We start from the raw sequence: 11,782 nt of genomic DNA, 5'->3' as shown, positions 1-11,782 counted from the left end.
GAGTAGCTGGGATTACAGGCATGAGCCACCATGCCCGGCTAATTTTGTATTTTTAGTAGAGACGGGGTTTCTTCATGTTGGTCAGGTTGGTCTCGAACTTCCGACCTCAGGTGATCTGCCCGTCTCGGCCTCCCAAAGTGCTGGGATTACAGGTGCGAGCCACCGTGCCCGGCCACAATTATTTTTTAATGCAATAAACTTATTTTCCTTCATTGTATATGTTTCAAATAGACTTGTAAGGAACAATGAATGGCAGGTTCCAGAAGGTTTGAGTGATGCAATGATTTTTAAGGTTGGCTGTTCCCAATAGCATTGGAATTGCTATGCTTAATCACTTTTTCAAAGGTTTACTTCTGTTTATACACACACCAAGATGAATTTTCAGTAAAGTTTACACTGAAACTTACCGAATCTCTCAATCCCATTAGATTAGTTTTGTGAGTTTACTAAGAGGGACAGTACACACAATTTTGATACTCAGCTTAAAAGAAAATTCTTGGTTATACTAACCAGGAAGTCCTCCATAAAATGCCAACACCCAAAACACCTTAATCCATATTCACTGCTAAAATATTTTATTTTAAAATGTACCACAGTGAATGGATGTATCCATACTGGTTTTTATAAATGTACACATACACATCCATATATTTGACAAAGTATATATATGTACTGGTTAAAGACCTATCCAAAAGAAGAAATATTTCTAGAAGGTTCATGTATTATACTTCATTTGACAATTAAAACTTTATTTGAACAGAAGTTTCAGTTGCTCAGCAATGACTAATGCTATCAATAATGACAACTAAATTGAGAACTGTAAATTTCACTGCTGTGCCTTGGGTTAAAATTTTCAATGATGGAATCCTAAATAAGTAACAGTTATTCCTATAATGGGGTATATATTCAGAAGTAATAAATATCTGTCACTATTACCAAAAGACTGTTCTCTGTAGAGCTCAAAAAAGTATTATGCCACAATACATCATTTGTATTTAAAAAGGATCTCTTGTTTAGATGCCACTGCAGATTCTGCTTTTACTGAACAGAAAGGCAGCACCCCATTTCTTTCTTGTAAAGGAGGAAAGTCTTTTATAAAAAAACTCTTTGAAGAAGTTTTGGTAGTTACGTTCAGAGTCAAACACAGCAGCACTTTATTAACAAGGACAGAGTAATATAATCACAAGGAAATACTTCTAAGTCTAAATTAAATGATATGTTGGGCAGCATAAAATGAATACTAACAAGGGCAGGCATCTCAATGTGACTGTCTCACAGCTGTTCAATGTGAAAGTAGTTTGTAAGCAAGGAAAGACAAGAGCAACATTTACACCACAAATTGACTGTAAAATATTTCATTACATTGAGAAAGGTAATCAATGGTCAAAATCCATAACCAGAAGGAGACACCATTTGAGTATCTATCAATGGGCCAAACAGATCTGTCAGATTTTAATACTGCCTGGTATGCAAACTCAGATACTGATTTCCTCTCTATGTAGGAAACCAATGTTCATGTTCTTGATAATAGTCATTAATCTTTCTGATTGAGACAATCCAAACCCATCTGACCTCAGAACACTAGGTCTAAGAGTCAACTTCTTACATTGATATATTTTCCTTGAGTTCTTTCCTGGTGCTGTATCAGTATGTTACATAATCTGAAAATGACATGGGGCACAAAGGAGTCATATATATATAAAAATATGAAAATAATCCCATTTTCCAGTATCACATGACAGAAAATTTATGGTTAAATTATTTAAGACATTTACTTTATTTTTCTTGTGGCTATCCATTTAATTAAGTGAAGAACATCAGTTAAGTATTAAGAAGGTCCCTCTTTATCACATGATATTTCTAAGCAGATATTTAGGAATGCTCAGAAGATTCCACTTTCAGTCTCCTAAGGCCTCCTAAGACATAATTTAAAGCGGGACTTGAACAGAAACAAGTATCTTCAGACTCCAGCTGAAATCGTAGAAATAGTTTCTGTTTAAATCCTGGGAAACCTTAGATAAGGTATGTGAAACCGAAAAAAGATTGAATCAGCACACACAGATAAAGGATAAAACAGATACCAAGATGGGTAAATGCCCAATTATTTTCAGTCCTCATAATCTGTACAAAGCTATGAGGCAACCAGTAGGCCATATCTCACTAGGCAGACTTTGAGGAAGATGTTTCCCTATTTGAAACACAAGAAATTATGAAAATATGGAGATGAAGAGGGAGCAGTTCTGTGCTTCTTGCTGTGTTACCTTTATTATATTCCTAGTGTCACTGAGACTAGTTTAAAAACAGCCTGCAACAAGAATATTCTCATCACCAGCCACCTTTTCCACCTTTCTTCTTTTTCTGTTGCTGTTTCTTTTTTGTTGCTGGAGCCCCTGCAGGTTTCTGGTGTCTTGGGGGTATGATGTTACTTGTAGAGGCAGATACTGTTGCAGCACTGCCAGGTCTTGGGGAGGTGGGTGGGCTGCTCACAGTTTTACTGGCATCCCTGAAATCATTAGATCAGATCATTTTTGGTCACTCATATATTCAACAAAGGGAGAGTATAAAAATGTATGTATATGGGTTTTACTTATCACACTTAACCCATTTTACTTATCACACTTAACATATTTTCTACTTCTTTTAAGGTAAGCTCCCCAACTCCCTATTGACTTTTCTTTTGAATAACATTTTTACTGTTTTTATTGAAGAAAAGTAAAACATGATACGCATGCCAATTTTTAGAAAGCGTAGAAAATAAAAAATTTTATTTTTTTGAGACAAGAGTCTTGCTCTGTCCCTCAGGCTGGAGTGCAGTGGTGCCCAGGCTGGAGAGGAGTGGCGCCATCTCAGCTCACTGCAACCTCTGCCTCCTGGGTTCACGTGATCCTTCTGGGTTCATGTGATTCTCCTGCCTCAGCCTCCCGAGTAGCTGGAATTACAGGTGCGCACTACCACACCAGGCTAATTTTTGTATTTTTCATAGAGACAGGGTTTCACCATGTTGGCCAGGCTGGTCTTGAACTCGTAACCTCAGGTGATCTGCCTGCCTTGGCCTCCCAAAGTGCTGGGATTACAGGCGTGAGCCACCGCACCCGGTCAGAAAAAATATTTTTAAAATAACCTCTCATCTACCATACAGAACGTATTAACATTTCTAACACTTCTTTCTAGTCATATTATTTATTTACATCTGTTTATCTAGGCATTTATTTAGTTGAATGACTCAGTGTATTTAGTTGCCTTTTGAGACTTTTCTTTAGTTTTTATAATACAAATAGTTTTTACTATATATATTTCACAATATATATTTGATTATATTGTAAATACTTAAAACTATTTGACTGTATTGTAAAAACTAAAGGAAAAACTAGTCTAAAAAGGCAATATATTTTCTTTCATTTACATAAGTGTAGTATAAACATTTATCAAAGATACATCACTACATTTCTCATACTTAATATATATTAAATTCTCACTAGTAGCCTTGAGTCAATCTCAGAAACAATGTATGTTCTAAGTGCCCTCAATTGTGGAGCAATAACTTACAGTTCAGATGAAGCTCCTGCAGTTGCTCCCTGGGTCCCTTTTCCAATCTGATCCTTCTTTTTACCCTTCTTTCTTCCCCGGTAGTAAGAACGTTCTCGCATTGGCAGCCATCTTTCTGGATCTGGGGTAACTTTTGGGTCATAATTCTTAGGCAATTTTCCTGCATAACAATTATAAAGAGAGATGTATCATATTTTCGAGATAGTTTGATTTAAACAATGTCTCTAAGCCTGGGAATAAATAACATTAAAATGGAAATGAATTTGAGAAAGTTTAATTTGTATAATCTAGCAGGCAAAATGGCCTTACTTTTTTTTGTTATTATACTGGGATACATGCACAGAACGTGCAGGTTTGTCACATAGGTATACACGTGCCATGGTGGTTTGCTGCACCCATCAACTGTCATCTACATTAGGTATTTCTCCTAATGCTATCCCTCCCCTAGCCTCCTACCCCCACCCCGCCACAGGCCCGGTATGTGATATTCCCCTCCCTGTGTCCATGTGTTCTCATTGTTCAACTCCCACTTGAGTGAGAACATGCAGTGTTTGGTTTTCTGTTCCTGTGTTAGTTTGCTGAGAATGATGGTTTCCAGCTTCATCCATGTCCCTGCAATGGATATGAACTCATCGTTTTTTATGGCTGCATAGTATTCCATGGTATATATGTACCACATTTTCTCTACCCACTGTATCATTGATGGGCATTTGGGTTGGTTCCAAGTCCTTGCTAATGTGAACAGTGTTGCAATAAACATAAGTGTGCATGTGTCTTTATAACAGAATGATTTATAATCCTTTGGGTATATACCCAGTAATGGGATTGCTGGGTTAAACGGTATTTCTGGTTCTAGGTCCTTGAGGAATTGCCACACTGCCTTCCACAATGGCTAAACTAATTTATACTCCCACCAACAGTGTAAAAGTGTTCCTATTTCTCCACATCCTCTCCAGCATCTGTTGTTTCCTCACTTTTTAATGACTGCCATTCTAACTGATGTGAGATGGTATTTCATTGTGGTTTTGATTTGCATTTCTCTAATCACCAGTGATGAGCTTTTCTTCATGTTTCTTGGCCACATAAATGTCTTATTTTGATAAGGGTCTGTTCATATCCTTCGCCCACTTTTTGATGGGGTTATTTGTTTTATTCTTGTAAATTTGTTTGAGTTCTTTGTAGGTTCCAGATATTAGCCTTTTGTCAGATGAGTAGATTGCAAAAATTTTCTCCCATTCTGTAGGTTGCCTGTTCACTCTGATGATAGCTTCTTTTGCTGTGCAGAAGCTCTTTAGTTTAATTAGATCCCGTTTGTCAATTCTGGCTTTTGGTGCCATTGCTTTTGCGGTTTTAGTCATGAAGTCCTTGCCTGTGCCTATGTCCTGAATGGTATTGCCTAGGTTTTCTTCTAGGGCTTTTATGGTTTTAGGTCTTAGGTTTAAGTCTTTAATCCATCTTGAGTTAATTTTTGTATAAGGTGTAAAGAAGGGGTCCAGTTTGTTTTCCGCATATGGCTAGAATCCTTTCCCCATTGCTTTTGTCAGATTTGTCAAAGATCAGATGGTTGTAGATAGGTGGCATTATTTCTGAGGCCTCTATTCTGTTCCATTTGTCTACATATCTGTTTTGGTACCAGTGTCATGCTGTTTTGGTTACTGTAGCCTTGTAGTAATAGTTTGAAGTCAGGTAGCATGATGCCTCCAGCTTTGTTCTCTTTGCTTAGGACTCTCTTGGCCATACAGGTTCTTTTTTGGTTCCATATGAAATTTAAAGTAGTTTTTTCTAATTCTGTGAAGAAAGTCAATGGCAGCTTGATGGGGATAGCACTGAATCTATAAATTACTTTGGGCAGTATGGCCATTTTCACGATATTGATTCTTCCTATCCATAAGCATGCAATATTCTTCCATTTGTCTGTGTCCCCTCTTATTTCCTTAAGCAGTGGTTTGTAGTTCTCCTTGAAGAGGTCCTTCACATCCCTTGTTAGTTGTATTCCTAGGTATTTTATTCTTTTGTAGCAATTGTGAATAGGAGTTCACTCATGATTTGGCTCTCTGCTTGTCTATTATTCGTGTACAGCAATGCTTGTGATTTTTGCACATTTATTTTGTGTCCTGAGACTTTGCTGAAGTTGCTTATCAGCTTACGGAGATTTTCGGCTGAGATGATGGGGTTTTCTAAATAAACAATCATGTCATCTGCAAACAAAGACAATTTTACTTCCTTTTTATTTGAATATCCTTTCTTTCTTTTGCCTGATGGCCCTGGCCAGAACTTCCAATATTATGTTGAATAGGAGTGGTGGGAGAGGGCATCCTTGTCTTGTGCCGGTTTTCAAAGGGAATGCTTCCAGCTTTTGCTCATTCAGTATGATATTGGCTGTGGGCTTGTCATAAATAGTTCTTATTATTTTGAGATACATTCCATCAATACCTAGTTTATTGAGAGTTTTTAGCATGAAGGGGTGCTGAATTTTATCGAAGGGGGAAAAGGCCTTATTTCTCAGCGTGACAAAAAAATTCAGAGGCCATAAAGAAAAAGACTTCACAGATACATCTATATAAAAATTTTAAAATCTTTATTTAGTAAAAAATATATTTCTAAGAAAAAATTTAAAATACAAAGTATATAACAGAAGAGTGGAAAAAATCCTTAATATAAAAGAATTCTTGCCGATCAATATGTAAATCACTCAAAGAAAAATGGACTCAGTTATAATTAAGGTAGGTTAGGAGAAAGGAAAGTAATTCATCTTCTGAAGAGATGTTCACCCTCACTAATTAAAAATGAGAAGGGTAAAAAACTCTATCAGACTCGTAAATATTAAAAGCAGTAATACCTAGTGTTGGTGAAATGGTAAGAAGCACTCACCAACACTATATTAGGAGAAGTGTATAGTGGTATAGCCTTTGTGGAGAGCAATTTAATCTGACAGCACCATTAGAAATTTATAGACTTCTAGAAATTTATCGTGCAGAAACCCAAGAGATACAAAGTTAAGAAGAGAATATTCTCTGTGACGCTCTTTTTCTTTCATTTTTTTTTTTAAAGATGGATAGGGCAAGGTATGGGTGGGCTGATATTCTTGAAGACAGTAAAATAACTTAAATGTCTAGCAATGAAGATGATTACATTATAATATGCCTACAGTATAGCAACCTATTCAATTGGGTTAAAAAGTGAAGTGCAGGCCAGGCGCAGTGGCTCACGCCTGTAATCCCAGCACTTTGGGAGGCCAAGGCGGGCAGATCACGAGGTCAGGAGATCGAGACCATCCTGGCTAACACAGTGAAACCCCGCCTCTACTAAAAATACAAAAAATTGGCTGGGTGTGGTGGCGAGCGCCTGAAGTCCCAGCTACTCGGGAGGCTGACGCAGGAGAATGGCGTGAACCTGGCAGGTGGAGCTTGCAGTGAGCTGAGATCGCGCCACTGCACTCCAGCCTGGGTGACAGAGCGAGAAGCTGTCTCAAAATAAATAAATAAATAAAGTGAAGTGCATCTATTAATCTGGAAAAATGTTCTTCACAATTCAGTCTAAAGTGAAGATTAAAACAAATTATATTATGTTCAACTTTCAGTACCTAATGATATATGTTTGATTCTATATATACATATATACACACACAAAAATGTTAAGTAATTGTCTTTGGGAGCATGTTTTTTTTGGGAGATGGGGACAGGGTCTCACTCTGTTGCCAGGCTGGAGTGCAGTGGCGTGATCTCGACTCATTGCAACCTCGGCCTCCCGGGTTCGGGCAATTCTCCTACCTCTGCCTCCTGAGTAGCTGGGATTACAGGCACGCATGAGTAATGCTCAGCTAATGTTTGTATTTTTAGTAGAGATGGGGTTTCACCATGTTGGCCAGGCTGGTCTGGAACTCCTGACCTCAAACGATCCACCCGCCTTGGCCTCTCAAAGTGCTGGGATTACAGGCGTGAGCCACCATGCCCAGCCGCAAGCATGAATTCTGGGCAGGGAATTTTACACTCTTTATGCCATTCTATAATGATAGGTATCAACTACCTTTGTTTTTAGAATAAGCATATGTCACTTGTAAATTTTAAAAAATATTCGTCTGGAAACTACAAAAATAGAAAAGAAAGTAAAATTTTAGGTTATTACCACCTACAGCTATCAGCTGTTTCCTTGCAGTATTACTAATACACAAAACAAATATTAAATGTTTGCCAATTTTCAAGTACTGTGACAAACCAACAAGACTTCCAGTTAAAGACAGTGAAATGGATACAAACATTAGCTTGTGTACCTTCCTCAAACTCCACTAAAATGGTAATAAAACACATTAAAGGAAGAACAGAAGAAAAGATATTGTCAATAAAATTTTGGTAGCTGGAAAACAGATGGAGGAGTAATAATAAACTTAGCTAAGTCTTGGGAAACCCGTATCCTAAGATGGCAGAGAGCAAAATCAAGAAATAACCTGATTTATATAATAGATTCCTCAAAACCTCAGGAACTTGGGTGGCTCCAAGGATAACATCTGACCAGGTAAAACAAAGCACGGTAATGTCACCCAAGTTTTCCAGAGATTAAAGCCACACCCCAAGCCAATCAATGCACGTTATTTCCCTGGTTAATAATTCAAGGCTGGACACTAACCTACTTGGCCAAATCAGATTAATGAGAAATACTTGCCAAATCTGGAGAGGGCTTCTTTGTTGTGATGAATATAAATGACAAGTATGTGGCCCTGACTGTTTCCAGTATACATTGTATGACTCTAATGGGATTCTGTTTTGTGAACAGCAGAACAAAGAGAGAGAAATACTGAGTCAACCAATCTTGATGCTAACATTCCTCTAGACTGCCAACTTTATAAACAGTAAATTTTCTGAAGCTAGTTTGATGGAATTTTGTAGTTATGTGTAGCAGAAACATCATAATGTGTAAGGGCTTACTTTTGTGCCAGGCCCACTCTAAGAACTTTACATGTAGTATCTGATTTAATACTACAAGATACATACTATCATATTCCATTCCACATATGAAAAACTCTGGCAGGTATATTAAATAGCCTGTCCACAGTCACAGAGTAAAAGAGGGAACAACAATTTGAATCTAGGCAAACTAGTAAATTGCAATCTTTAAAGTAATAGAATAAAATTAAATGTTAGCTATAGTCAAGATAAAAAGTTTTCAAAGATATAAGAGAGGGCAGTATATTTATGTCCAAATATTTCTATATGGGGCTAAAATCAAACATTTATCTTGTAGAAAATTTATAAAGATTTTTTAATGCCTTACCCTTCTTTTTCTTTTTCTTCTTTTTCAAATCTCCCTGTCTACAAAGAGAAAAAAAAAATCATTACCATCTTTGTGATAAAATATTTATAAAGCATTAACTAAGTGCTCTGTAAGAGTTAGTTGGGCACTTATCATAAACATGGTTTAAGACTTGGTATCAGCTCACCAAAGCTAACAAACTAGTTAAGATTTGATTCAGGTTAAAGTCCATTAAGCTTCAGATACTATAATTTTTGGAAGGTACTTTAGAAAACAGAGGTGACAATTCAAAAACAGATTGTTTACATTGAAAAATTTTTTTCAGTGGCACACATTAAGTCTATGTAAAAAGTAATTTGCACAAGCATGAATATCTACAATCCCTTGGTAAGTTACTCTATGTTTGGCAAGACTTTAGAGAATAAATTTTTTGCCAGAAGAACACGTGTAGGTCAGATACATGCAAAGAATTATCTCTGGAAGGAGATGCAAAACAGGTTACATTGGTTATGGCCCTGGGAGAGAGGTGGGTAGACACGGATGGAAGACTTTTAACTTACTCTTATACTTTTTTATCTTTCATATTTTAAACCTGTGAGTTTATTAATTTTTTAATGTAAGTAAAATATGTATTAAGTACATTGACCAAAAAAGGCACTAAAAAGGGCATACAAATTAACACTTCAAAATAACTGTCAAGGGTGGGGGGAGGGATAGCATTAGGAGATATACCTAATGTAAATGACGAGTTAATGGGTGCAGCACACCAACATGGCTCATGTATACATATGTAACAAACCTGCATGTTGTGCACACATACCCTAGAACTTAAAAGTATAATAAATAATAATAATAATAATAATAATTGTCAAGCATTCTGAAAGTGGCTGGGAACAGTGGCTCACATCTGTAATCCCAGCACTTTGGGAGGCCAAGGCAGGTATCACCTGACGTCAGGAGTTCCCCGTCTCTACTAAAAATACAAAAATTAGCTGGATGTGGCAGTGCGTGCCTGTAATCTCAGCTACTCGGGAGGCTGAGGCAGGAGAATTACTTGAACCAAGGAGGCAGAGGTTGTAGTGAGCGAGACTGCACCACTGCACTCCAGCCTGGGTGACGGAGCAAGACTCTTATCTCAAAAAAAAAAGCATTCTGAAAGCTCTAGTGAACAGAGAAAAACATAAAAATACATCTCTCTATATATTCTTATGTGATATAACTCAAGAAATATGAAACAGTGAACTAAAGATGAGACAGCAACAATTCATTCTACAAGTCATTCAATTGTGAAAGTTCCCTCAGGATACCCCAAACAAGAAATGTAACATACTGTTATCTTACTTGAGTGTTTCATCTCTTACCCAGAGTGTGCAATAGTATTCTAAATTGTCTCCCTACAAATTATACTCCACAGCCATACTAAAATTTCCCAACGGTTCTCTGCTCTTTCTTATTTCTCTGCCTTAGCTCACCCTTTGCCTACCTCGTCCTCATCTTCCTCAGAGTCAACACAATCATCTTCTCCATGAAGCCTTTCCTAACTTCCCACTGTCCTCAGGAAGAAGTGACTATTCCCTCCGGTGTACTCCTCTATGCCCTGTACAATCACAGCAGGTGCAATCTTTATTGCAATTATTGTTTAAATATATTTCCTTCTGCTAGACTCATGTTCCTTTTTTTTTTTTTAAGATGGAGTCTCACTCTGTCACCCAGGCTGAGTGCAGTGGTGCGATCTTGGCTCACTGCAACCTCCACCTCCTGGGTTCAAGTGATTCTCCTGCCTCAGCCTCCTAAGCAGCTGGGAGTACAGGCATGTGTCACTACGCCTGGCTAATTTTTGTATTTTTAGTAGAGATGGGGTTTCACCATGTTGTCCAGGCTGGTTTCGTCCTGACCTCAAGTAATCCACCTGCCTCGGCCTCCCAAAGTGCTGGGATTACAGGCATGAGCCACCACGTCAGGGCTCAAGTTCTTTTGAGAGCAAGTACCATGATTTATTTTCTGGTCAACACCTAGCATAAACCTATCACATAGTGTATTGTTAAAAGAAACTAAACCTTTACATCCAAAAGTTAGTATAACAAAATACTAACTTTTAGTAAGATAAAGAGCACTAATAATGCCTAATGAAAATACTATTTTTAAACTTAAAAGCTTAAAAATTCAATGTATATCTTAATGATTGTCTAAGAAAAAAGAGAAAGAAGTCAGGTGCGGTGGCTCATGCCTGTAATCCCAGCACTTTGGGAGGCTGAGGTGGGTGGATCACCTGAAGTCAGGAGTTCAAGACCAGCCTGACCGACATGGTGAAACCCTGTCTCTACTAAAAATACAAAAATTAGCCAGGCGTGGTGGCGGGTGCCTGTAGTCCCAGCTACTCAGGAGGCTGAGGCAGGAGAATCGCTTGAACCCAGGAGGCAGAGGTTGCCGTGAGCTGAGACCGTACCATTGCACTCCAGCCTGGGCAAGACTGTCTCAAAAAAGAAAACAAACAAACAAACAACAACAACAACAAAAAGAATGATTATTTAAAAAAAAAACTTTTAAAGATGGGGGTCTTTCTCTGTCACTCAGGCTGGGGTGCAGTGACGCAATCACTGCTCACTGGAGCCTCAAACTCCTGGGCTCAGGCGATCATCCCGCCTCAGCCTCCTAGTAATGGGAACTAGAGTCAAATGCCACTATGCCAGGCTAAAGAAGGAACTGTATGTTCTTAGTTGTTACCCAACCCTGTTTGGTGGAGAAAAAAAAAAAATAGTAAACATACTTAATTGAAAATCCATTTAAGAAATCCAACTGAATTTATAATTGTAAGATGAAATGGAATTTGGAACAATGTAACCTCTTTGAGACTCCAATTCCTTATTAAAAGTTTTGGAAGTTATTATGAGAACGACAATACTTTTTATGAAATGCAGAGTTTGTTAGGAAGAAATCAGTCACTGTTGCTGAGTTTTTTTTTAAGTTAGGGAAAAATTTAGATTTCAAA

At 37.7% G+C, this 11,782-nt stretch overlaps 1 protein-coding gene across 1 annotated transcript in view; it reads right to left on the bottom strand.

The window, feature by feature from the left end:
- Nucleotides 1-1,753: 1,753 nt before the first annotated feature.
- The window catches only part of SRP72 (signal recognition particle 72), a 35,310-nt gene continuing 25,281 nt past the window's right edge, over nucleotides 1,754-11,782 (bottom strand). Inside the window, exons 17-19 of the mRNA XM_050792023.1 lie at nucleotides 8,815-8,852; nucleotides 3,547-3,706; nucleotides 1,754-2,503 (exon numbers count right to left, since the gene is read on the bottom strand). Coding sequence (XP_050647980.1) covers nucleotides 2,326-2,503; nucleotides 3,547-3,706; nucleotides 8,815-8,852 — 376 coding nt within the window. The 3' untranslated portion in view covers nucleotides 1,754-2,325. The remainder of the gene's footprint in view (nucleotides 2,504-3,546; nucleotides 3,707-8,814; nucleotides 8,853-11,782) is intronic.

Source organism: Macaca thibetana, chromosome 5 (assembly GCF_024542745.1).
Source record: "Macaca thibetana thibetana isolate TM-01 chromosome 5, ASM2454274v1, whole genome shotgun sequence".
Classification (NCBI taxonomy): Eukaryota; Metazoa; Chordata; class Mammalia; order Primates; family Cercopithecidae; genus Macaca; species Macaca thibetana.
This window is presented reverse-complemented; position numbering and strand designations above follow the sequence as displayed.